Source organism: Corvus hawaiiensis, chromosome 17 (assembly GCF_020740725.1).
Source record: "Corvus hawaiiensis isolate bCorHaw1 chromosome 17, bCorHaw1.pri.cur, whole genome shotgun sequence".
NCBI classification, from domain to species: domain Eukaryota; kingdom Metazoa; phylum Chordata; class Aves; order Passeriformes; family Corvidae; genus Corvus; species Corvus hawaiiensis.
Window position 1 is genome coordinate 1,449,210 of NC_063229.1, and position 23,878 is coordinate 1,473,087.

Below are 23,878 nucleotides of genomic sequence, written 5' to 3' on the forward strand. Positions count from 1 at the left end.
CAGAAGGATTATATTTCTGGTAGGGATATGTGTTGTTTCTTTCCTGTTAAGGCCCAGGAGAGTTCAGGCCATTCTGGGCCTTTGAAAATTCATTTTGCTTGTGCTCAGAGGGACTTAGACATCTTTATGGGACAACTCCATGGAGATTGTTCTGTGCAGGGCATGCTGCCTGTGGGCTGAGCAGGCTGTTCTGCACAATTGCATGTCTAAATTGTGGGTGCTGGAGGTGTGCTTAGGAATACAGATGTGTTTTTACCTAAAAACAAACATTGAATTTGAAATTTAAGAAACCAAAACCAAACATCAGCAGTTGGACTCCTTCTAACTCAGGTCCCTTCTAACTCAGGATTTTCTGTGTTGCCTCTGATACATTTTTTTTAATATATATAGGAAATGTTATGAAAAAGGCATGCCAGGATAACTTTTTTATAAAGTTTCCATAACGAAGCACTTGAAAGTCAGCTGTGCCTGTGTGGCTTCAGCTGGGGCTCTGCTGACAGGTCACACACACTGTTCCCTTTCATAGAATTGCAGAATCATTAAGGTTGGAAAAGTCCTCTCAAGTAATCGAGACCCACTGTTCCCACAACACTGCTAATGCCGCCACTAAACCATGTCCCCAAGTGCCATATCCATACGTTTTTTTAATACTTCCAGGGATGGAGCTTCCACCGCTGCCCTGGGCAGCCTGTGTTCCAATGCCTTGCAAAGAAGGAATTTTCTCTTGTATCCAGTCTAAATATCCCCTGGCACAGCTTGAGGCTGTTTCCTCTTGTCCTTTGCTGGAGCCTGTCTGCCTTCTGGCCCAGGAGGCTGCTCTGGCAGGGACCAGGCTTTGAGTTGTTCTGCAGGGGTTCAGTGGAGGAGGCAGCAGGGCTGGCAGCTTGCTCAAAACAGCTTTTTTGCAGTGACTGATAACTCTGAGGACTTTTCCTGGAGACTGACCTCAGAATTGCACCTGAAGTAAGGGGAAATCTTGCAGGAACTTGCCAGGTTCTATCTGCTGCTGGCTGGAAAGGTCAGGTTTTTCCCTGGAACACCTACTTCTGTTTGACCAGCCCTGCTTGCCAGACGTGTGAGGGGTGGGTAGGATGCAGCTCCCTGAAGCTGCAAGGCTGTTGTGAGAAGTTTCTTAGTGGCTCTGAAATATAAGGATGCTTATGGATGCTGTAGCAGCAGTTTAGCAGAGAAATCCGTAAGGAAATCAAATGTACTGACTTCAGTCAGAACTGGATAGAAAATAAGTAGGCATCTATGTAAGTCTTTCAGTGAAAAGTTGAGTTGAAGCAGTGATTCCCCATCCATGCACACATACTCCCTTCAGTCCAGAAGCTGATAGGTGAGTAAACATTTACCATCTGACATACACCCAAAGAAAGAATTCTGAAGTTTCCCATACTTAACCTCTGCAATCTTCATCTTCTAGCTTAATTCTCTGGGAGTAAATGAAATACGAATGTGGTGCAAGGTCTTTTCATGCATCCATAACGTGTTGAAAGGCAGAAGGATAATGGGTGGGAATAAATGCTGTGTTTTCAGGAGGATTGTCTGGTGATCCCACAGGAATGTAAGCTGGTCTTTGGGTTTATACAAGGAGACAAATCATGAGCTGACAGCTCAGTGTTGATACAAAATTATTCAGGACTATAAAAATGAAAGGTGCAGAGGGATCTGGCAAGGGTGACAAACAGACTGATCAAGCAGCAGAGAATATTGTGTCACCAAAAGCAAAGTTTTTTACATGGGGGAGAGGTCCCTGACTGCAAGTGCAGGGGGAGGCCCCAATTGAGCTGTTTTGAGGAGGGAAAGACATTTTCAGTTCATATATGAATTTCCAGAAACACATACATGTTGCTGGGAAGTGGTCAGAAACCAAAAGAAGGATCAGGAGCTTCTAGGAAAGGGACAGAGAGCAAAGTGGCACTTGGCTGTAGTTGTGCAGTGCCCACTCTGTATGTCCTGCCCAGGGTCCCCCCAAGGCTGATGAGTGTGGCAGGGAAGGTGGCATGCGAGCTGGACCTGGAGGAGGGAAGAGGGGAGAATGTCAACAGGACAAAAGAAACTTAAGGTTACCTGGGGAAAGCAAGAAGAAAATTTCTCACCGTGTGCCAGAGCAGCAGAACTGAAAGCTGCCTGGTTTTGATGTTGGGCAGCAGGCTTGGGAATGCTCTGTCCTGAAGCACAGAATGAAATCCCAAAGGGTCAGACGCAAAGCAGGGTGGGATGCGGGTTCAGAGCATAAAGAGGTTTAGGAAGAAATGGGACAAATTCAAAGAAGGGAAGTGTATCTGTTGAGGCTTAATGGTCCAGGTACACCTGCCTTAGGGTATTGCCCACCTGCTGTTAGCTGGGACTTTTTTGAAGGGGGATACTCATTTTTCAGACATCCTGTATCTGTTTTTTATCTTGGTGACAGGTGCAGGCTGCTGGCTTGTCTGGCTGATGAGCATGGCATTTCCCATATAGGGAATGGTGATCGAGAAGCATTGTTGGGATGTAGAAGGAAGCACTGGTGGTGTAAGAAAGAGGAGCTAAAGCAGTGCTGTAAAATGGGGGGGTGCTTGGGCAGATCTAAGCCAGGAGAGCAGCACTGCTGGTGCCAAGCCCAGCTGAGCTGCTCAGGAGCACCCATCCCTGTGCTATAGAGTGCAGTGAGATGGGATCCTGGTCTGAGAGCCTGCTCTGGCTGTGCCAGGCTGAGATCCAAGAGGCTGTGGTAAATCGGAGAAATATCCAGACAACAGTTTCTCTAGCTGTTCTTAGCTAAAATACATATCCCATGGCCAGGTCCTGAATCCACAGTTTGCTGCATTTTTAAGACATTTTTTGGCAGGAAAGCATTCAAGTCTGTTCCAGAAGGTATGTTCCTGCATGTGTCCTGTCTGGATTTTAACTTTTCCTGAAAGGAGAGGTTCTTTAAGATGCTGTCCACATGTGTTCCTAGGCTGGCATATAGGCTGGCATATAGGCTGGAGAAATATTTTCCTTTGAAAACTATTTTTCACTGTGTGGGCTGTTAGTAGTCATCTGTTCCTGAGCTCCTGAGGCTACCGTGGTACCGAAGGGAGTAAGAGATCATCTTGGATTTCTCAGATTCTTCATGTGCTCACAGAAGTGGAATTGCCTTCAGGATTAGCCCTTTCCAGGTGGTGCAGATGAAACTACCTGGCCCTGCACCAAGAGTCAGGAGCTGGGCTGTGGAGAGAGTACCTGGCCCACATGTTGGGAGACGTCAGCGTGCATGATGAGCTCAATGCTAGGAGTCAGTCTCTAGCTGAGCATTCTAAAAGCAGCAGATGGTTGGGACAGGTTGCTGGTTTGGAAAAAGCTGAGGCTAAAGCTAAATTCTGCTCCTCTCCCTCATGTTCCTTCCTGCAGCTCAGTGTGTTTCTCCCGGCCTCTCCATGTCTCTCTCTCCATGTTGCCCAGCCCATTCTGCACATGCCCTGGAACCAGGAGCACTTGTGTTGGGGCAGATGGCTTCTACTCTGGAGCAGGGAGGCTGCATGGGAGCCATTGGTCTGTGCCCACCAGGGTGAGTGCTGCTCACCCTGTTTCTCAGGTCTCCTGCCTCTTTTTTTGGCCATGGGCAGTAACTCCTTCATCCTCTTGTGCATGCAGCGAGTTTATTTTTTAGTTGCTTCAAATTTGGTCAGCTTCACGTGTGACCCCAGCAGGCCCCATTGGGTCAGAGGCTGCAGCATGGTTGTCATGGCAGCAGGAGGCCTCACTGCAGAAAGTGCTGGATGTAGGTTTTAGGCTTTTCCCAGGACCAGGGAGCTTCCTGGGAAAGTACAAAACAGGCTTCAAGCAAATGTGTCTGACTGCTGCCCACGCATCAGCCGTGCAGAATCTGCAAGACACCAGTTCTTTGCAAACATTGTTAAGCTTTTGGGGTGATTATGGGTTTCATGGCCTAATTACAGTGTGAAAAAATATTTCCTATTACTAGTTTTGAATGTGCTGCCTCCTGCATAATTGCTGGGATGCAGAGACACAGTCCAGCTTCTTTCCCTTCCTCTCTGAGAACGGTGACACCTCACTTCAGGGTGTGTCTCACATTGGACAGCAGAAGCTGTAACCTGGCATAGTGAAGCATCACAGGGCAGCTCATTGGGTTTGTTTCCTCTAATCCTTAGACATTCCCAGTGTAAGTCATGCCTAGGATTAGCAGGATTCTTGCTTACAGTGAATATTTTGCTTTAGATATTCCCTAGAGAGAAATTCCTAAAACTGGTTTTGCCTGTGGGAGATGGGAATGCTGTTGTACCTCCTCTGGCGTGGCTCCAGCTGTGTGGAGAGGCTCTGCTCCAGCTGTGAGACATTGATGGAGGAGGGGGTGCTTGTTTCATCGAGAGGAGCCTAGGACTGTGGCTTATCTGCTGACTGAGAGGACAACACATTTCCCACCTCTGAGAATTGTTGGGAAGACTTTGTGCTCCTTCTACACCGAGAGGATTTGAAGACCTCCAAGCTCCCAACCAGTGTATCTAAGCCATAAAGTGTGTGAAAGGCTGATGTGAAATGCACAGCATCTGACCAGAATGTAGACTTTCACAGCCACTAGTATTTGAACTGTGCTGCAAGCTTTGGGCCTGGCAGGGAATCAAATAGGGCAGATCTATTCACTGCTTTCAGTGAGCAGTTTGTGTTTTACTTGAACAAGAACAAAAGGCCAATGGTTTTGGAAGAACTGTCCCAGCAATCAGTGCTCTGTCATTGCAAACATTTCTCTTGGTGTCACAGGGGGATTAGCTCTGTGAATCGTGGCTGCACTTGCCTTCAGAGTTCACTGAACCAAGCACAAGCAGACCAGCTAGTCTTGTGGAGGGCAGCAGCTTTTGAGGTGCAGTTCCCAAGCTTTGGTGTGTCCCATTTTCCTTGTCTCACAGAGCATGCGTGAGCTGCAGGGTACAAACTTGGGTTGGAGAAGGCTTCAGGCAGGAACATAAGTAAGCCTTCTGCACATCTTTGGGAAGATAAGATCCCATCACCTCCCCACACCTCTTCTTGTGACCTGAGGTCACTGTTGGTGCTGGTGCTGCTTCTCTGTCCCCACACACCTTTCTCCGCTGCTCCTCTCTCACTAGCAAAGGAACCAAAGCTCTTGAATAATAAACAATTGGTTTAAAACACCCTGAAACCTTCCCTGACAGGAGGCTGACTGTGTGCTCTGTGGCTGTGTTCTGGCAGGATGTAATTACCTGGCCCTGTGTCCATGAGGCACCTAACCCTGGCTGTGCTGACCCAGGCGCGTGTGTGTGTGCCCAGGCTGTGAATGCTGAATGGGTGGAGTCAGGATGGGGCAGGTACACTGCAGGTGCGAGAGGTGGAGATCTGCAGGAGTGGGGCTGGGAGGTGCAGGGCTATGAGCCTTCACTTAGGAGATGGATGAATCTTTCCAAGCCCAAGCACTGGCTTGCACTGACACTGCCTGCCATGGGACTGGGAGGCTTTAGGGTGCTCAATGCAAATTTTGGCAGCTGCAGTGGGCTGTGCATTGAGGGAGCTGCTTGTGCCAGAACGAGCTACTGTGCTGGAGCTCTCTGAAGGGCTTCAGTGAGGGGGTGCATGGTGCTGTGGGCTGACCGCTCATTTCCTCTTTCCCACCAGGTCTGCCCATTAGCACCTATGCCAAGTACTGCTACCGGAAACTCCAGAAAGTAGCCGTCACTGGAGGCAAAAAGGTGAGCAGCTGCCCTGGCTGCAGGGCCTGGGGGCTGCCTGGGGCACTCTGCTTCCCGGGTTCCTGAGCAGTTGTCTGGGGACTCTGGAGCTCACCACTGATTCAGTGACAGGAAATGGAGATAGAGTAAGCAGGGGAGGCTTGCTCAGAGTACATCTCCCCGTGAATGTGTGAGAGAGGGCTGCTGTCCAGGTCCCATCATCCTCCTGGCAGACAGCAGTGCCTGCTGTGCTGGCAGCTGCATGGCTGGGTGCTTCCTGGCCTCAGGGACAAAGACAAACCCAACATTTACCTGTCTCCAGGGTAAAATGAGCTGTCTGTGCAGGAGATGCCCATTATTTTGTTCCTTCAGGTGAGGGAAGAGTCTCCCTTTGCTACTGAGATCTTGTATGGGCTGGGTCTTGCAGCTGATTTACTGCAGAGTTGTTCATTCCCAGTTCAAACAGTCACACAGCAGAGATGGCTGCTGCAGAGGGGAGTCTGTGCTCCGCATTATCCGAAAATCTTCCTGCCTTCCCTCTGCACGGTTCTGCATGTGGCCATGAAAGCTCAGCCTGTCAGTTCTAGGTCCCTGAGCCAGATCTGATCATTGGGGGTTTTTTTGTGAATTCCTCTGGGGCTTCCCTGCCTCCTGAACTTTGCATACAGCGAACAAATTAGCTGAAATACCTTGGGAGGGGTGAAGGCTCCTGGCATCCCGGCAGGGGCAAGACAGTAAACCTCCAAACACACATTGCACACAACCACAGCCCTGGCCACTGCCCCTCAGAGGGCTTGGTGGGAGCTTCCCTCTGTTCCCCACTTGGCTGCAGGATCACTGCTGAAGGCCACCATGCTGGGCAGCCTGTCACCCCTGCAACAGCTTGGTGCTTTTCCAAATTGCTGCCACAAGACATTCAAAGCCCCTTTCAAGTGTTGGTGTTTGTCAGAAGCAACAGGTACCAATGCCCACTCTTCAGGTTTTAGCACCTCTGAAAGGAAAGCTTTCCCTGGAGTTGGAAATACCTGGAATTCCCATCTCTAAAGGACTGTTTTTCACCTGTCCCGTGCCTGAGCATTCACCTGGTGCTGGGCTGGGGTATAGGTGCCCTCTGCTGACCTCACCAGGGCCGGGGCTGGGCTGGGCTCTGCTCCATCCTGCCTCCTGCAGCAGGTGGAGCTACAGCCGGAGCAGTCCCCTCGCTGTGCAAAACACAGCAACACAATCTCTGCAAAAGCAGCCCAAACTCTCCAAAGTGGTCTCCTCTGCTCCTCTTGAGCCTGATGAGTAGAACCACCCCTGAGATTTTAGGCAGCAGAACAAGAGCCATGCTGCCAGGAGGCTGATGAGGTGACCACATGTGCGGTCAGCCTTCTCTGTCCTGGTCACTCACTGTCCCCATCCCCAGGTCACTCTTTCTATGTGGGCTGGCTGTGTCATGGCTGCACTAAGCTTTTCTCTGTCCTCAGGGCCTCCGCAAACCAACAGTAGAAGAGATAACGCATGCCAGGAATGCCATCGTCACGCCATCGCTCTTTGGCAGCTCTCTGGAGGAAATCATGCTGCGGCAGCAGGACATGTACCCAGGGAACAAGCTGCCCTGGGTGCAGACACAGCTATCGCAGCAGGTCCTGGCCCTGGGAGGGGAACAGACCGAGGGGATTTTCAGGTGAGCTTTTGGAGTGCTGTGCTACTTTTGAGCCACCCACATGTCAGTACTCAAAGCCAAGGAGTCAAGATTGACCTCCATGTGCTTCCTCTTCCCTGAGAATAGCACTTTGCTGTGGATTGGACAAAATCTGACATTCCCCAGGTTCAGGAATCACCTCTTGAAGTAGCCAGTTTGCATGTGTTAGCACAGAGGGCACTGGTGTAGGTGTGACAACTACATGGACAGCTCATCCCCAGGCAAGGCAGTGAGCTTTCATCAGATTTGGCAATGGTGGTTGGCCAGGGTAGGGGAGGGAGGAGCCCTGGGATCCTGGCAGAACACCTCATCTAATGCAGCACATCAGCCTTGGTGTTGCCCAAGACACGAGGAGTCAAGAGAGACACAAAATCTGTGTGGTGAACACAGGGGATTCTGCTTTGGGTTTGACTTCGTTGGGGTTTTTTTGTGTGTGTGGTTTTGTTTTGCATTTAAGGTTTGAATTAGTTTTTCAGTAGCTAAACTTGATTTAAAATAGCCATTAAAAGGCTCATTTTTGCTTTGTAATGGTATATTTTTTGATAGATAGATAGATAGATAGATATGTGTGTGTATATATATATATATATATATATATATATATTTAGCCAGAGATGCTGCTCATCTTTGGTCTGAACACACTGCAAAGAAGCCTGGTTATAGAAAATAATCACTCTTGAGGACAATGGTATCTGAGCTGGTGGGAACCTTAAGACTGTGTACAGAAATAGGCACCCCCTTCTCTCTGAGGAGCTGTAGCTGCCACTGGTGCCTGAGGCCTTCTCCCTGCTCTTTCTCCCTGAGGCCCCAGAAGCAGCTTTGGAGCCATGCTTTGCTGGTCAGCTGCCTCACCAAGCATATTGCCTCGCTCACTCTCAAAAGGACCTTTTCTGTGCTTCTGCAGGATACCTGGTGACATAGATGAAGTCAATGCATTGAAATTGCAGGTGGATCAGTGGAGAATCCCAAGCAGTCTCAGTGACCCCAACATACCAGGTACAGGAATATGGCAGGTGTGTTGCTGCAGCCTCAGCCGTGGTGCAGCATGGAGGGGCAGGTGCAGGAGCAGCTCAGAGGGTGTGCTGCTGCTTGGGAATGTGTACACAGGCTGGCTGCACTGACTGGGAAGTTGTTCTGTGTCTTTTCACTGCCTTTCCAAACACTGTCCATAGAGAAAACACTGGGAGTGGGGAGGAACCTCTGGCTCTGATGCAGTCAGGTTGTGCAAGCTGGGCAGAGTGGTTGGCGTCCTTCAGGTCTCATTGCCCTCTTCTTTAGGCAGCCCCAGAGCTGCTTCCTGGAGGAGCAGGTAGGTAGCAGCCAGCATTTCCCACTAACTGGCTGCCTGAGCGTTTCAGAGCCAAGACTGAATGAAGGTGAAGCAGCACAAGCACAGAATCCCTTCTTTGCCATCTGTCTCACTGCCAAGTTTGCCCCTGAAAGGGGTGGGGAAGTCACCACAGCTGTTCTCATGCACCTGCTTTCTGCCCAGCCTCTCTCCTCAAGCTCTGGTATCGGGAGCTGGAGGAGCCTGTGATCCCCCAGCAGTTCTACAAAGAGTGTATCAGCAACTATGAGAACCCCGACGCTGCTGTGGCTGTGGTCCAGCTTTTGCCAGAGCTCAACAGACTGGTGCTGTGTTACCTCATACACTTTCTGCAGGTAGGCAGCCCCATAGCCCTGCACTGGGCCAGGAGCACGTGAGGCATGGTTAGTGGGACAGCTGTGGTGGGGCCATTGGCGCGGTTTTAAGACCTCTTACCTGTATTTAAGGTGGGATGGATGGAGGGGGGTCTGCTGGCCTTGTCCCTTATGGGAGCAATAAACCCTGTTCCTGATCTTGTAGAGCCTGGGATTGGTTCCTGTCTGCCAAGGCTGCTGCTCTGTCAGTTGTCTGAGAGCACAGTGCCCTTCCCTGTGGATGTGTGGCTCTCGGGGCACTGTCCTTAAGGCAGGCCTTATCTCTGCTCTTCTTGCACCTTTTCTTGGGCCATGTGTTTGGACTTTCTTGCCCTTTTCCACTGCTCCATCTGAATGTGTTCTTGCTATCTGCAGATCTTTGCTCAGCCATCAAATGTGGGCAGAACAAAGATGGATGTGAATAACCTGGCCATGGTGATGGCCCCCAACTGCCTGCGCTGCCAGTCCGACGACCCTCGCGTTATCTTTGAGAACACGCGCAAAGAAATGTCTTTTCTCCGCATGCTTATAGTGCACTTGGACACGAGCTTCATCAAAGGGCTGGTTTGAGCCACTGGCCCCAGGGTGCAAAATGCTGCTCTGGGGAGTTGCTAGATACTTAAGTCTTCTCCCCTCCACATAGGTTTCTTCCACTGTCCTTGCTGTTGTCATGGCCTGGGTGAGCCCTTGAGCAGCTCCCAACATTACCGCAAGGACTGGACATTTCTGGAAGGCTTGGTTCTGTCACCACCAGGAAATCCTTGGGCATGCCAGGTCAGGTTCAGCAGTTCCTGGTCTTCCAGTGTGTGAGGGGCAGTCCTCTTCCTGGGAGCCACAAGATTGGTTGCTCAGTGAAAGAGCTGTGACATGTTGTGAGGAACTGCTACATGGGGCAGTGAGACTCTCCATTTTCCTTCTGGAGGCAGAGTTGGCTTCAGGTAGGAGAACATCACTCCTGTGCTGTGGCATGAGCTGGCCCTAGGGAAGATGCTGTCTCATCAGGAATAATCCTACTGCTATGGGGACAGCCTGGTTCACCTCTGCAGAGTGTTGGCTGGAGGTGTGAGGGTTGTTCTGACATCTCACGATGCTGTTGGTAGAGGGCTGTGAAGGTGCAGAGGTTCAAGAACTGGAGAGCTGTGCAGCAGCATGTGGGACCAGCCCTGTGCTGAGTACCCACCCACACCATGGTGCTGGACACAACAGGAAGGCCACACACCTGACAACAAACAGGTAAACAACCATTTTGGCATCCTCTTAATGAGGGCCATATCTTCTGGAGCAGTGGCCCCAGTGGCCTTGCAACTCCTTTTTGCTATGGACAGCATGAGCTGACACCAGCTTTTCTGAGTAGCACCTGAGCCCATGCTCAGAGCAGCCTTCACAGCTCCGGCACTCACCTTCCTGGTACCACATCCTTCCCAGCCCACTCTGCCAGGAACTAAATACCAGTTTGGCCCAACCCTTCTGGTTCAGCCCACGTCTAAAGAAAGCCCCCACCAGTCAGAAGTGCTCCTGTGCTCAGATATGCCCTTCCAGGCAGAGCAGCAGCAGTGCTGTGTGCTTGAGAAATGCTGGTACTGCCTGTAGTCAGCTGTGGTATCTATGTTCTTCCTTTGAGGTGTTTTCCTTGCTGGAGGCAAGTCTGCTGCAAAAAGATGTCTTTTGAGATTACTGATGCACTGCTAAATCTGTCAGTAGCATCCAAGGTTGCATTTGTGTTTCTGCATCCCTCTCCCTTTCCACTGGGGACCTGGGATCATCCTCTCCGGACTGCAGTGGGGAGCTGAGCCCTGCCAGCAATGAGGTTTAGAGCCGATGCCATAATCGGTACCAGTGTGGGCATGAGGTGCCATGTGCAAAGAGTGCCCCAAGCCTGTTGGCTTGCTTGGGGCTCTGTGTGACAGGGTTCCCAGAGCCTATGTTCAGATAAGTTTGGAGGAACTCCAGAGCAGGAATTCAGTTTGTGCCCAGCTGAATAAAGGTTCCTTGTACCAGGTGATTCCATGGTCCTGTGGGCCAGGAAATCTTGCTCCCTTGTCAAGATTACCTCTGTCAAACATGCCCCTGAAATGTGCCAGCATCTGTTTCACATACACACCCATCCCCATGCTTCGATGCCACTCAGCTTGCTCTGGCCTTCTGCAGTGCTAAACAACATGTTCTTCAGATGTGGAGCTACTGCCCCAGAAGTGTAGAGGTGGGCAGAGGTTACCAGCTCTGCCATGCTGTCCTGAGATTTGAATTGCTGAACAGGCTTGGGGTGTCCTGTTCCCTGCCAAGGGCTGGAGCAGCCATGTGGCACCTGCCCTCCTCTTCGGGCTGCAGGTGCCTGTGCCTGTGCCAGGCTTCACCTGCAGTCACCGTGGAGGTGATCCGTGTTACTCCTCACACTTGGCTGTGGCAGTCAATCAAACCATAGGTATTTGCTGCTAATCCAAGTAAATGCTTCTGGCCAGGGCTGTCAGACACGCTAATAAAGGACACTGGATATTATTGTCTTTGCCAACAGATTTGTAAATACCAATCAGTAAAGTAGCCTTTCCTCTGTTCTAATAGTAATAAATACAATCTCCATGGTTGTCTCTTTTGTGAATTGTCTTTTTTGTGAATTTCTGAAGCACGATTACATCTGCCTGGGGCTGCACATGTCAGGCTGAATGTCAGTGCTCTTGAGTAAGATTTGAGAATCAGCATGAAGTAAGGAAACTATGCTCTGGGCTGGTTCTATTGTTCCTAATTCTCAGGCAGCTACCAGAGGACACTCAGTGAATCTTGGAAGAGGATGGGTTGAAACAGATAAAAAGACAATACTGCTTTACATGTATATTCTGGAGCCTTTCAGCATCATAAAGGTATGAGAAAAGTTTATGGGCAGTTGGAGGGTAAGAGAGGGATGTTCTGCTTGTGTCCCTCCACCAGAAGTTGGGAGTGCTGCAGGTGGACTGCAGGAGCTGGCCACGCAGGCATCCTCTGCATGGTCCCCTGCGCAGTCTCTGCTGATGGAGATGTGATTAATTGGGTTGTTCGGCTGACCTGATGGGGACATTTTTATGCTCAAACTGGAGCATTCTCTCATCTTTCCTCCACTGGTAGGCCAAGGAATTGCTGGGAGCAGTCCGTTGGTGCTCGAGACTGGTGCTGGTTATACAGTGTGGTGGAGCTGTGGGGCAGGTGCTCACTGTGCCACTTCAGCCACATAGAAACGAGTTCCTGCCCAGGCTCTGGCTTGTGCTGCAGGTGCTCTGGAGGTGGTCACTGTCCCGTCAGACTAGAAAAAGCTGGTGCACTTCAGACAAAGCCAGTGATGGCTGCTCTGTCAACACCAGCAGTTTAGGATCACATATCTGGCCATATCACTGGATCTTCCCACCAGTCGGGCTGGCAGAAGGATTGTAGGTGCCTGTAGGACAAGTGAGAGCAAAAGGAAGACCAGGAACATTGTAACCTCACACAGCCCTTTCCTGGAGGGACATCTGCAGCCCAATTTCTGAGTGCTCGACAAAGCTTTGCTGTGAAATGAGCCGATTTTTGCCAAATCAGAAAAGCCCACAAACCAAATGCTTCAGCTCAGGCTCCAAGACTCAAGGCTCACTCCTGCAGTCACCATGGCCTGATACCTGGATCACTTAAAAAAGTGATGCCCAGAGCAGCAGCTGGGTTTGGAACAAGCTTGCGGTTTGTTCTGGGCTTCCCTGAGCAGTGCAGTCGGACCCTGTGCCGGAGGGCAGCTGGGACACAACTCCTTGAGAGGAGGCACCAGCAGCTTGTCCATGGCCTGCTGCTGGTTGTGGGAGAGTGATGTGTCCCAATGGGGCCAGCACTCCTGCAGTGCTGGGTTCTCTTGGTGGTGCTGTTGGATTTCTCGCTGGTTTGAGTCTCCTTTTCACAGAGCCTTGCGAGAGCTTTTTGCTATGTCTGCAAACGGAAATGGTGAAAGCAGTTCTGATAGCTGCTGATAGACACATGCCCTCAGGTCTGCTGTCCATGTGGCATCTCATCTCCTGAAGAGGTTGGGCAGATGTTGGGGATCACAGGGGGATTTTGGACCTGTCTGTAGGTTCAACTTGAGATGGAGGAAGGGCTTAGCTTTGGCAGCTGCCTCATGTTTTACAGGACAGGGCAACCACAAGGCCACCCCTCCAGGTAGAGAGGTTTCCTGCTGTCTTTCCTCCCCTTGCAAATGTGAAGGGTCTCCCTGCCCTTGTCCACCAGAGATACTCCATTTCTCTCTCAAACCAGAGATGCCCAGAGGTTCTGCCACCTCCTCAAAACTCCTGGGTAGCAGGAGGCCAGTTCTTAGCATAATTCTCATGTAGGTTTTTAGTCTAAATCCTTACATGGAGCTTTGCACTAAATCAGCCCTGTGGGAAGGCAGAGACCAGAGGAAGGGGCACGCCTGCCTTGGGAGCCCTGCAGCACTGGCAGGAGGCAGAGATGGGAGGCTCCCTGTCCTGATGCTGCCCCAGCATTGGTTTGATGTGGGTGCAGCACAGCGCTGGCAGATTCAGCAGAACTGGCTCATGGAGACAGCACCGAGCTGGGGCTGTGCGGAGCAGGGCTCTGGCTCTGGCACACCCATGTCTGCGGGACACCCACCAACAATAAGATGGGAAAAGCTGAATTAGCTGCTGAGGTTGCTGCTTTTAGAGCTCCTGTTGTCCTACACCATTTGTCAGCCATGGTAAATGATGGAGAGAACTGGGTGTGGGTGCAGTGGGCTGGGGAAACCAGCTCAGGCATTCATCGTCCCATGACGAGGGAACAGGAAAGAGCATGGGCGCTCTGACCACATAGAGACCCTGGCAGAGTTGAGTGCTTACAGGTAGCCATGCAGGAAAGCTTTTGGGACACATGGAGTCACTCATTAGCTCGACTGCTCCTTCCAAAGCAGGGAACACCAGCTGAGGACTCTGTACAGGCCACAAAGATTTGAACCTCCATCTCCTGCCCCAGCCTCAGCATAGAGCTTCCTCTTGTCATACCATTTAAACTATCCATTTTGTCTGAAGTGCTTAGTGTTTACTGGTACCATAAAGGGAGCTTGTGTCTGAGGACTGGAGGACTGTGTGACTTCAGCTGTCAGGGTGGGATGCTGGCAGAAATCAAGGCCCAAAGCCATGAAGGTGTTCAGAAACTCAAGGCTGCTCTTAAAAGCTGCAGCTTCTCCCAAAGGAGAACTAGTGGGTTACATCAGCTCATCTCCGCTTGCAGACACATTTCCTCCATCCCATCTGTGCCTTGTCTGGTCTTTTTTTCAGATCACAAGCAAGGCAGGAGATCAGGTGGGTGGTGAGGGATGTAGAGGGTGTGGAATGGAGGAGGGAGTGGGGCCCTCCCTTTTCAGTGAGCCACTGCCTCAGCTGTGATGTTCGGCTTCCGTGAAACAACCTGGCCTTGGTGCCTGCTGGGGAAAACAAGGATACTGCAACTGCATACAGTCCCCAAATACTGGGCTAGGCTGTCCCCTGGTGGGTGCTACCTCCCTGTTACCAGAGCATGTCAGCCAGACCCTATAACCCCAGGGACCACAGAAAGGCCTGTAGAGCCTCACTTGCAAGTGGACAGCCCCATAAAGAAGGAGGAGGAAAAGAATCTACAGCCTTCCCCCTTCTCCCAGCTAAATCAGCAGGGATGTGTGGGTGCAGTGATGTAGAAGGGCCTGCTTGTTTGTGTGTCCCTCCCTGCCACTCCCTGGATGGGGCTGTGCCCGTTCTGGCCAAGAGCACAGACTGAGGGTGGACACCCTTCCCTGGAGATCGGTAGTCATTTCCCAGCCTCTGGTGTGGGATGCTCTGGTCAAAAAAGAAGGGGTGAGAAACTGCCCCAAAGTAGAAAGTACCTAGATGTGGAATCCTGCTGTGATGATGGCACACTGACCTGGTGAGTCACGCAGCTCCCATCCTTGTGTGCACCTTGGGAGCAGCCTGGAGGCCAGCTAGACCTGCAGGACATCCAGCAGCACTCTGACAAGAACAGGTACAAATGGGGTGAAGCACAGTGGGGAGAGCTGGACACAAAACTCACCCCTGGCCTGCTGCATGTTGGTGTGGAGGGTAGGGACCGTGTCCAGATGAATCTGTAACCCTCCTGCCCCAGAGCAGGATGCACTGCAGCAGCTGCACAGACTGCAGAGCCTCCATGGGCACTGCGTTGAGGCAGCTGAGGGCTCTGGCTGAGGTCTAGGGGCAGGAGAAGACTAAACCCTGTGGGCACAGAGCCCTCTCCTTCCCACTGCCATGCAGGCCCCAGGGTGGCCAGGCAGGGAGGAGTGGAGGGTCTCAGTCAGGGAATTGCTCCGGCCAGGCACGGAGGCTTTGGTGACTGCTCGCTGGGGCTGCTCCTTGGGTGCTTTGCCCTGCCACGAGTGCGATTGTCTCTTCTGGAACGTGGGGCTGCCAGCACGGGCAGTGTCGAAAGCGGAGCTGCTGAGCTCGGGGCCAGCTCCCCAATAGCACCACTATAGCCAGACCCTTGAGGGGAAGGAGCTGAGGGACACCTCACTGGGAACTTCCTCCCTCTTTCTCAGGAATGTTGCCTAATCACAGACCTTTGCCCTTGGGCCTCTGCCTGAGCTGGGTCAGCCATTTCTGTGATGATGGGGATCCTGGCCCCTGCCCACACACTGACTTCCTCTCCTGACCTGCCTCATCACTGTATGATTTTCCAGTGCTCATCTGGTCACTGTCACTGTCCCTGCTTTGCTCCCATTTACCACTGGCCTGTCCTGTGCTGGATAGGTGTACTAGTTTGAAAACAAACCAGTGGGAGATTCCAAGTTAGAACTACAATTTAATAGGAAAATTAAAATAAATGCAGAAAACACTGGCTTAAACTGCCAGTCAGGATACAACCTGACACCCTGTTGGTCAGGGTGGTGGTAGCAGTCCGATTAAATGGTGGCTGCAGTTAAAGTGATAGATATGGTTCTGTCAAAGCAGTGATCCTGTAGAAGGGCCTGGTGTTCCTCTGAAGGTCCAGTGGTGGTTATGTAACTCCTGTCCTCTGGGAATCCAGTAGGTGAGGGCTGGCTGTGGTGTTCCAAACCCCAGATTATATCCAGGTAGGAATGCTCAGTTCCTCCCCCTGGGCGGAGCATCTCACAGTGGGATGATGTAATTCTATGAGTCATGTGGTGAGGCTGGATGGCCCAGTAACAGAAGGTTTCTCTCCGGAGGGAGTTATCACGGATGTATCATAGAAGAGATAAGGAACACTGCCCCACCTGCTTTAACAGCTTACGAAGATGATAATACAATACATACTTTTGGTTACATCTTACAGTGTAACCTAAGACAACAGGGCAGTGCCTTGCCAGCTCGGTTCGCGCTGACCTGTCCTGTCACAGCTCCTGCTGTTCCCTGACGGTGAGTCCTGTGGAGTGCACAACTCTGCTCATGCTGAGCATAAATAAAGGTTTTACAGGTGACACCTGAACTCCTTCCCAGAGAAAGCAGAGAAGGTCCAAACCCATCCTTCCACTCACCCAACAACAAAGCTTGCTGAACAAGACAAGAATGCTAGCTACCCCTTGCCTCCCTATCTCAAATTCCCTATAAAATTTGGCCTCAGCATGACAGAGGCTAAAGAAGGGAAGATAGAACAGGTTACAGTAGGGAAAATGCCCAGAGACAGTATGGTCTGGTTTGAAGAAAGCACGAACAAGGCCTTGGAAATAAACTCTTTATTGCCAGCACAAGGATGTGGTCTGTGTTTGCTGTCTGGGGGCTCTTCAGCTCTCCAGTCACACACCTCGCTTACCTCAGATGAGCTTTGGGTGCTCTGCTCTGTGCCATGCTCTGGCCTGGGCTGGAGGGATGGGCTGTTGGGAAGACTATGGGTCCACAGAAGGGAGAGTGTCCTCAGCAGCACAGCTCTCCATTCTGCCTTGGCATGTGGATGGGTTTGCGACAGACCCTTGAAAATTCTCTTCGGGGGCTGGTGCAGGCCCAGGTTGACCGACCCGCTCTAACACTGAGTCAGCAATCTGATTTGCCATAGTCCTTACATCCAAAGTGCTGGCTAAGGCTGTTGACTCTAGGTTCATTTTTCTTTCCATGTTCTTCTTCACTGTTGCACAATCCTCAGGCTCCATGGTTTTGGCATACCCAGCCCCTTCTGCAGTGGCAGGCAACATTGCTTTCAGGCTCTGCTGTTCATATGCTCTGGGGAGTCCTTGTCCTGCTTCCGTGGCCTGCCTTGGAAGTGTCTGGGATGGCCGCAGTTGTCTGTTGGAGACATTTCCCCCAGGAAGCTCCAGGATTTCAGCGTACTCAAAGCTAGTGTCTTGCTCAAACTGAGGAGTTACAAAGGCTTCCAAGGTGCAGTGAACACTCTCAAAAACTTCTCTGGTGAGTGTGTCAAGGGAAGTCTGTGAAAGCGTTCTCTCTGCAGTGGCTGTTTCAGTGTCCTTGGATTTGTCCGCTTGGGTGGCGCTTCCAGCAATAGGCAGCTCTTTCCACCCGGCTGCCACCCCTGGCTCAGAAGCTTTGGGTGTGCTGGATGCCAGACGGTCCCTCAAGATCTCCAACACTGTTGCTACAAGCTCTTTTGCCATCACTTCCATTTTCCAGCTGTGATCTAGAGAAGCATCCAAAAGTTCTACTCTCATGCTGCTGCTTGAAAGTCTTCCTCTGATTTCCCTCTGTAAAAAGCTGACATGCTGATTCCCAGAAAACTTCAGCCTGTCCAACACTCTGTGCACCACAATGTCAGCCAGCTCTTCAAGCTTCTTGGCTTCTGCTGCAGTTGGTTGCTCAAACACAGCATTCAACAAGCCATTGACAATGCCATCTGGCTTCCTCTGGGAGTCAGCAGCAGTTTTGACCCTACTGGGCAGTTTGGCATCCTCCTGGCCCAACTTACCTCTGGAGTAAATTTGGCCCTCATCCAAAGCTGCTCTCCTTTTTCTGTATCCCCCTGATTTTCTGCTCTTGGGTGGGGGTAGGCTAGAAGATTTTTGAGGCTGCAGCCGCTGCTTCCCCCAGCAGGTGGTGGTTCCTGGCAGTTTGGGGCCATCCTTTAATTTGGCCAGGGGTGACAGAAGCCCTTCCTGAAAGGTGATACCAAGCTGTGGCTCATGTTGTCTGGACAACCTGCTTCAGCCAGGCCACGAGGGCAGGAGAGAAGGGCTTCCCTCATCCCTGCGCGTGCCTGCACATGGCCCTGCTGCCCGTGCCCAGCCCAGCGCCCTGCGCTGGCTCAGCTCCCAGCCGCTGAGTCCTTTCCCCACCACTGTGCCCGGCCCAGCAGCACAGCCCTCCTCTCTTCTGCACTGACCACGTCCCCCTCAAGGAACGCCCCAGCCCTGGGCACTGCTATCCCATGCCCCTGAACACCCCACTCTGCCTACCTCTTGCTGCCCCAAGATCTGTTCTGCCTCCAGCTTGAGCCTGGTCAGGTACTGCCTGTACTCGTTGAAGTCCTTCACAGTGCAAACCACCTGTGGAGGGACGAGGGCAGAATCCCCCAAGCACTGTCAAGCCATGCAGATGGCCATCCCCAAAACAGCCCGGCCCCAGTGGGAGGGGAGCTGCCCCCAAGCCCTCCCCCCTGCCCCGGTGTCAGGGCCCCTGATGTCCCCCCAGCCAGGGCTGAGTGGGGCTCCTTGCCCTGGCTCCAGGCCTCGCCCTGGCTGCCTCCTCCTCACGAAGGGAGCATGGGACAGCCTGAGAAGGGCAAGACTGGGACTTGCCAGGGGGATGTTGGTGCTGCTTCTGCTCTCAGGGACACCAGCACATGGCCCTGCCCTCTGGCAGCAGCAGGCGGCTGCAGCAAGGGCTGTGTGAGCCCCGCTTGAAGAGGGCTGTTCTTGATCGGCCTGATATCCAAACCTACCTTGTTGTCACAGGTGACAACGCCCTGTTTCTTCAGCATCCGCAGGATGTCCTTGCGCTTGTGGTAGTCCCGAAGGCTGGGGTCATGCAGGCAGTTGTATTTCAGGCTGAATTGGTGCAAGTAGGGATCATCCAGATTGAAATAAGGATATGTCGGGGGGAGCTGTAAGAGAGAGTTTCCAGAGTATGAAATAGGCAGGAGAGAGCAGCAAAGAGGTACCACATGGTACTTGTGAAAAGATGAAGGCCTTCTCCATCCTTCTGTAGGCACAGAGACCTGCACAGACAGACTACAGGGGCCAGGCTGGGCTGTGATGGGTTAGGGAGAGAAGACAAACCCCACCAGCAAATAGGTATCTTAGGCCACCAGGAAGAACTGCAGACCCATCCACAAATGAACCTTCAAAGGCTCAAATGCAGTCAGTGTAGAATGGATGAAACCAGTCTCTTTGGGTTAGGCAGGCCCAAGGGCTGTGTTGGCTGCCTTTGCCTACAGAAAGACTCTACCTTGGGAAGGTGCAGTGCAAGCTGGACAACAACAGTGCATGTATTCCCCAAGCAGAGAAGCCCAAGCTATTCCTAGGGTGCCAAGAAGGCAAGCAGGAGAAGATTGGAATCTCCCTCAAAGGAGCCCCAGGGCCTGTCTTGACATTGTGGGATGAGCTTCGTTGCCCTAGCACCCAGACACACACAGCTGCCTGCTGCAGGCAGGGGCCCAGCCTCACACATGCACAGTGCCAGAAACCAGTGCCAAGATGGACAAGTGCTTTTTCCTCTGAATTCCGGTAGCCTGGAGCTTTCCTTGCCCACCCTGTCCAATTGAAGGGCTGCAGCTCCTTCTATAGAGCAGGTGGCCACAAGAACATCTCTGCATGATGGGACTCTTTGAAAGAGGAGAGATATTCTACCCTTCTACTCCCTCTACCTTTTCACCCAGCTTTCCCCTGAAGAAGACAGGCTTGGATCCAGGTGCCACAGGGATCTTGACTGCGAGTGGGAGGTTCAGCAGTTCAGGGTCCATTTTCCTGGTATCTCTTTCTCCTGGGTGTGGTCTTCCAGGGCTGAGATGGAAAGACACAGACACCCAGGTGTTGCTCAATAAGCCTCCTGCACAGCAGTCCTGAGGCCCTAGAGCATCACCCTGTGTCCCAGGCTACCCAGCAGAGCCCTCTCTGTCAGCCCACTGCTCTCCTCCCCCCTAATTCCCAGTGCACTCAGCAGTGCCTCTGCCTTTTGGCAGGACACCAGCAGTGAGATGGAGCTCCACAGCTCCTTCCAAGACCTCTCATGGTGTTGTGATCCCACGTTGACTCTTGCTCCAACAGAGACACAACAGCTGGTCTCCTGGCTAAATATAGCCATGGGGCATTGTTGCATCATGGTGATGTCACATCACTGCATTGTCACATCACTGCGCTGGCACTGTGTCACACAGAAACTGCCCACCACACCCGGGGGGGAGGGGTGGCCTCCTGGAGGCCCCTTTGGACAGCCCTGTGGGCCACCCCCTCCATGGGACCCGGCTGTGAGAGCTCCTGTTCACAGGCCCCTTACCCCCTCCCCTGTCCTGTCATTCTGTGAGGCAAAGTGCCCTTGACAGCAGGAAGGAATGGAAGGAATTGCCACACCAAAGATGCCCAGTTTGGGCTCTGCTTTTCCCCCTTTCCCTTTTTAGACCTTCTTCCCTGTCATGGCCAAGCAGCCACAACTGGGGAAATTGCAGCAAACTGGATATTTGGCCCATCCCTGGCAATATCTAATTCCTGATTCACGTCTTGAGAAACAAGTGAATCGAGTAGAGAAACACAGGCTGAGGGAAAGCCCTCTCCTTCCCTTTTCTCAGGCTCCCCTTCAGCCCAGGCACCTTTCTGCCACCTTCTCAGTCTCCCCTGCCCTGGTTTCTGCTGTTCCCCATCTGCTGTCACTTCCTACCCCTTCTTGGCTGCATTTGGTGAGGTCTCCGGTGCCCATTCCTCCAGCCCGTCTGGTTCCTTGGGGCAGCTTTTGCACTGCAGAGTCCTGCCAGCCTTGCTCCTTGCACAAAGGCAAGAGACAGGCAGAGCAATCTGTTGGAGGTGCAGTGATTACCACGGGTCTCTTGGGAAACAGCGAGGGGCACAGCCCAGGGATGGTGTCCTCTCCTCACAACGCAGTTTCTGGCACGCTCCAGCTGCAGCTCTTCTCCAGCTCGCCAGGCGGAGGAGCAGCATCGGCTGCGCCCCAGCTTCCCTGTGCCACATGTCCTGCCCAGCCGCAAGGGCTGTGAGCCCTGCACCACATTCAACTGGCATGGACTGTGATATTCCCAGCATGGTGACATCCCTGCAGGGAAATCCACTGAAGTTCACAGCACAGAACTGGAGCAGCTCAGCAAGGGCAAGAGGAAGGAGGTCTCTGCCCAAAATCTTGGCAGGGTCTGATGAGCAGAGAGGATAAGAGGAAAGCAGTGCTGCCTGCCTCCGTTCTCACCAGTGTGGGCTCCTTCCTGGGCTGCAAAGCTTAGTTTGTCCAAATTTACTACTTTCTTTGATGTGTGGGGAAACACTGGGCCTGAACTGATCCAGCTGATCCAAGCAGGGTCTGTCTGTGACCTGCATCAGAACAAGCAGAGACCAGCCAGGTATCTGTGGCGGAGCACCGTTCCTGTTCCCTGGGAAGGGCTGCCGCTCTGTGGCCAGCCAGAACAGGCAAGTATGGCAAATATCTGAGCATTCCTGATCATTTTAACCATGGACACTTACATCAGATAGAGAAGCTGGACCCCTGTACAGCAAACAAGGAGAAATATCACAAACTGGCACAGACACAACCCTGAACTGCCAAAAGCCATGTGCTCTCAGTGGGAACAGCAAAGCAAAGGATTCCAGTGGGCTCTAGGAACACCCGTTTCGGAGGAGAAGGAAGTGGTTCTCACGGCAGGTGTGCTAAGAGCCTGTAGTTTTTTTCAAGTGATGAAACTCCAGAATGAAATATAGTGCTGTCAAAAAACCCATTACACAAACACTATGCTGATATTTTGGTAAAATAAAATAAATTTATATTTCTCTCAAAACTTTAGAGTTATTTTCCAGCTGCTTTCTATTTTAATTCTTTCAGCAATTTTTTTTTTCTCTTCTAGAAACCTGTGATATTAAGACCCCTTGTGAGATTTCAAGGTTAAAATATAAATCCAAACTCAAAACTGTATTTTCAACCTTTTTTTTTTTCCCCTGTTGCAGTATTATTAGCAGGCCACTCTGCTACCACAGATTCCCAGCACACAGTTCACAGGCTCTGTCAGAAAAGCACTAGCACATACTGCTGTACAGTGACAGGGACAGTCTGCTTTAAACCATCCTTTGTGCTCTCTGGGTCCTGCGATGCTTGTGGCAGTGGGCTGAGGCTGATGTCAAAGAACCAGCCAGATTTCTGCAGCAACAGCAGTTCTTGCAGCTGGAGGAGAAGGAAGACAGAAGGGAAAAGCACTTGAGCCATGTTGTGTCTTCCTCCAAAGCCCAACAGCACCTGCAGCCCTGGCACTATGTTTGTGGACGCCTTGGCCACAGCAGTTACTCTTTCAATCACGAAACCTGACAGGCAGCAATCCTCTGCTGGTCTGTGGCCTCTGAGCAGAAATTCAAGGATTATCCCAGGAAACCTACCTGAACCAGGGAGAATTTATCCACCCAGTCACACACACTGTAATATTTGACATTACGAATTCCAGCGTGCATAGATTTTTGCTCTTCTGTGGCAATCTAGTTTGGGCTTTAATCTAGCATAAAACTACCAAAAAAAGAGAAAATAAAATGAATTTGCCCCTGACCAGCTCTGTTATCCACAGCAGAGCCCGCAGTCCCTCTGGCTGTACCAGAGGGTGAACAGGGCTCAGGGACAGTGACGATCCCCTCGGATGGGCACTGCTCAGGCTCACCCGATCCCGGGCACGTGGGACACCAGTAGAAGGCACCGAGCCCAGCCGGCGGTGGCTGCGACAGCCAGGGGTGGGTGCGCGGACGAGCGCCCGCATCCCGGCATCCGCCTCACGGGGGGCTCAAGGGGTCAGTCAGGCCGCCAACTCTCCCCTGTATTTCAGCCCTGTGCCACCCCCGCGCTCACGCTCCCCGCAGGGCACTGTGGCCGTGCTGTGGGCGGAGCTCCCCCGCTCCGAGACCACGGCCCGCTCCCCCCGCCCCGGCAGCACAGCCCGGCCCGGCGGGCCCGCTCCCCGGGGGTCCCTCGCCAGGGCCGCCCCCTCGCCCCCGCCTCAGCCCCGTCCCCTGCGCGCGCCCTCCGGCCGGAGTGGGCGGGACTCCCGCGGCCCCCGCCCCCCCGGCGGCGCCGCATCGCGGCGGCCATTTTGTGCGGCTGCGGTCGGTGCGTGGGGCTCGGCGCGCCGCGGGCCCGGGCGGGGCGGCTCCGTTCTAACCCTTTTTCCCGTACAGATCCCTCGGTAAGAGCGCGGCGGCGCCCGGGCAGGCCGTGTCGCTTGCCCAGGCCCGCGCTGCGGGCCCGCGGCGCGGCGGGGAGACGCGGGGAGGGAGGGAGGCCGGGCGGACGCGTCCCCGCGCACAAAGGGCCGGGCCGGGCCGGGCCGGGCGGCGCCTCCCGCCTGCGGCCCCGGGGCGCCGAGCGGGGCCGCTCCCGCCTCGCTGAGACCCGCGGCTCGGGTCGGTCCCGGCCGCTCCCCCGTCCCTGGCTCCCTCTGGCCGCCCGCGCGCGGCGGCCTGCGGAGCTGCGCGGGCAGGTGAGTCTGTGCGGGCCGAGCGCAGGCGCCGCGGGCCCGTCCGGCGGGGGCGGCCGAGTGACCTTGCGGCGGCACCGGGGCCCGAGCCGGGGATTTGATGGGTCCGGAGCGGCGCCGGGCGGGCGGGATGCTGCGGGAACGTGAGTTGCGGAGCCCCGGCGGGTTTGGTCCCGGGGGTGCTCGGCGAGGTGGCTGCACCTCAGCCGGTCCCGGGGAGTGCGGAACCCGCGCAGAGCAGGTACTTGCCCTGCCAGATGTTTAGCACGGCAGGGGGAGGCTTCCG

The 23,878-nt window shown here is 53.0% G+C and overlaps 3 protein-coding genes across 13 annotated transcripts in view; 2 read left to right on the forward strand and 1 right to left on the reverse strand.

Moving 5' to 3' along the window:
* LOC125334650 (rho GTPase-activating protein 39-like) overlaps positions 1-11,629 on the forward strand; it is a 57,203-nt gene extending 45,574 nt beyond the window's left edge. For both annotated transcript variants that reach the window (XM_048321726.1, XM_048321725.1), the window contains exons 6-10: positions 5,614-5,687; positions 7,136-7,335; positions 8,258-8,349; positions 8,846-9,015; positions 9,409-11,629. In XM_048321726.1, coding sequence (XP_048177683.1) covers positions 5,614-5,687; positions 7,136-7,335; positions 8,258-8,349; positions 8,846-9,015; positions 9,409-9,603 — 731 coding nt within the window. In that variant the 3' untranslated portion in view covers positions 9,604-11,629. The remainder of the gene's footprint in view (positions 1-5,613; positions 5,688-7,135; positions 7,336-8,257; positions 8,350-8,845; positions 9,016-9,408) is intronic.
* Positions 11,630-16,065: 4,436 nt separating this feature from the next.
* FSIP2 (fibrous sheath interacting protein 2) lies at positions 16,066-22,999 on the reverse strand. Of its 2 annotated transcripts, XM_048322307.1 has the most exons (6): positions 20,152-22,999; positions 19,795-19,930; positions 18,871-19,032; positions 18,386-18,475; positions 17,899-18,085; positions 16,066-17,613 (listed from the first exon to the last, which is right to left on the reverse strand). In XM_048322307.1, the coding sequence occupies exons 1-6, from the start codon at positions 20,247-20,249 to the stop codon at positions 16,868-16,870; spliced, it is 1,419 nt and encodes a 472-aa protein (XP_048178264.1). In that variant the 5' UTR covers positions 20,250-22,999; the 3' UTR covers positions 16,066-16,867. The 2 variants fall into 2 exon arrangements, with proteins under 2 accessions (XP_048178264.1, XP_048178263.1); XM_048322306.1 differs by having other exon boundaries at positions 16,066-18,085.
* Positions 23,000-23,215: 216 nt separating this feature from the next.
* Positions 23,216-23,878, forward strand: part of PHF20 (PHD finger protein 20) — a 71,411-nt gene continuing 70,748 nt past the window's right edge. For 2 of the 9 annotated variants that reach the window (XM_048321515.1, XM_048321517.1), the window contains exon 1: positions 23,221-23,301. The gene's annotated coding sequence lies outside the window, so the exon portion shown is untranslated. Of the gene's footprint in view, positions 23,302-23,878 lie in introns of all 9 variants that reach the window. The other 7 variants (XM_048321521.1, XM_048321519.1, XM_048321511.1 and 4 more) reach the window with 5 other exon arrangements.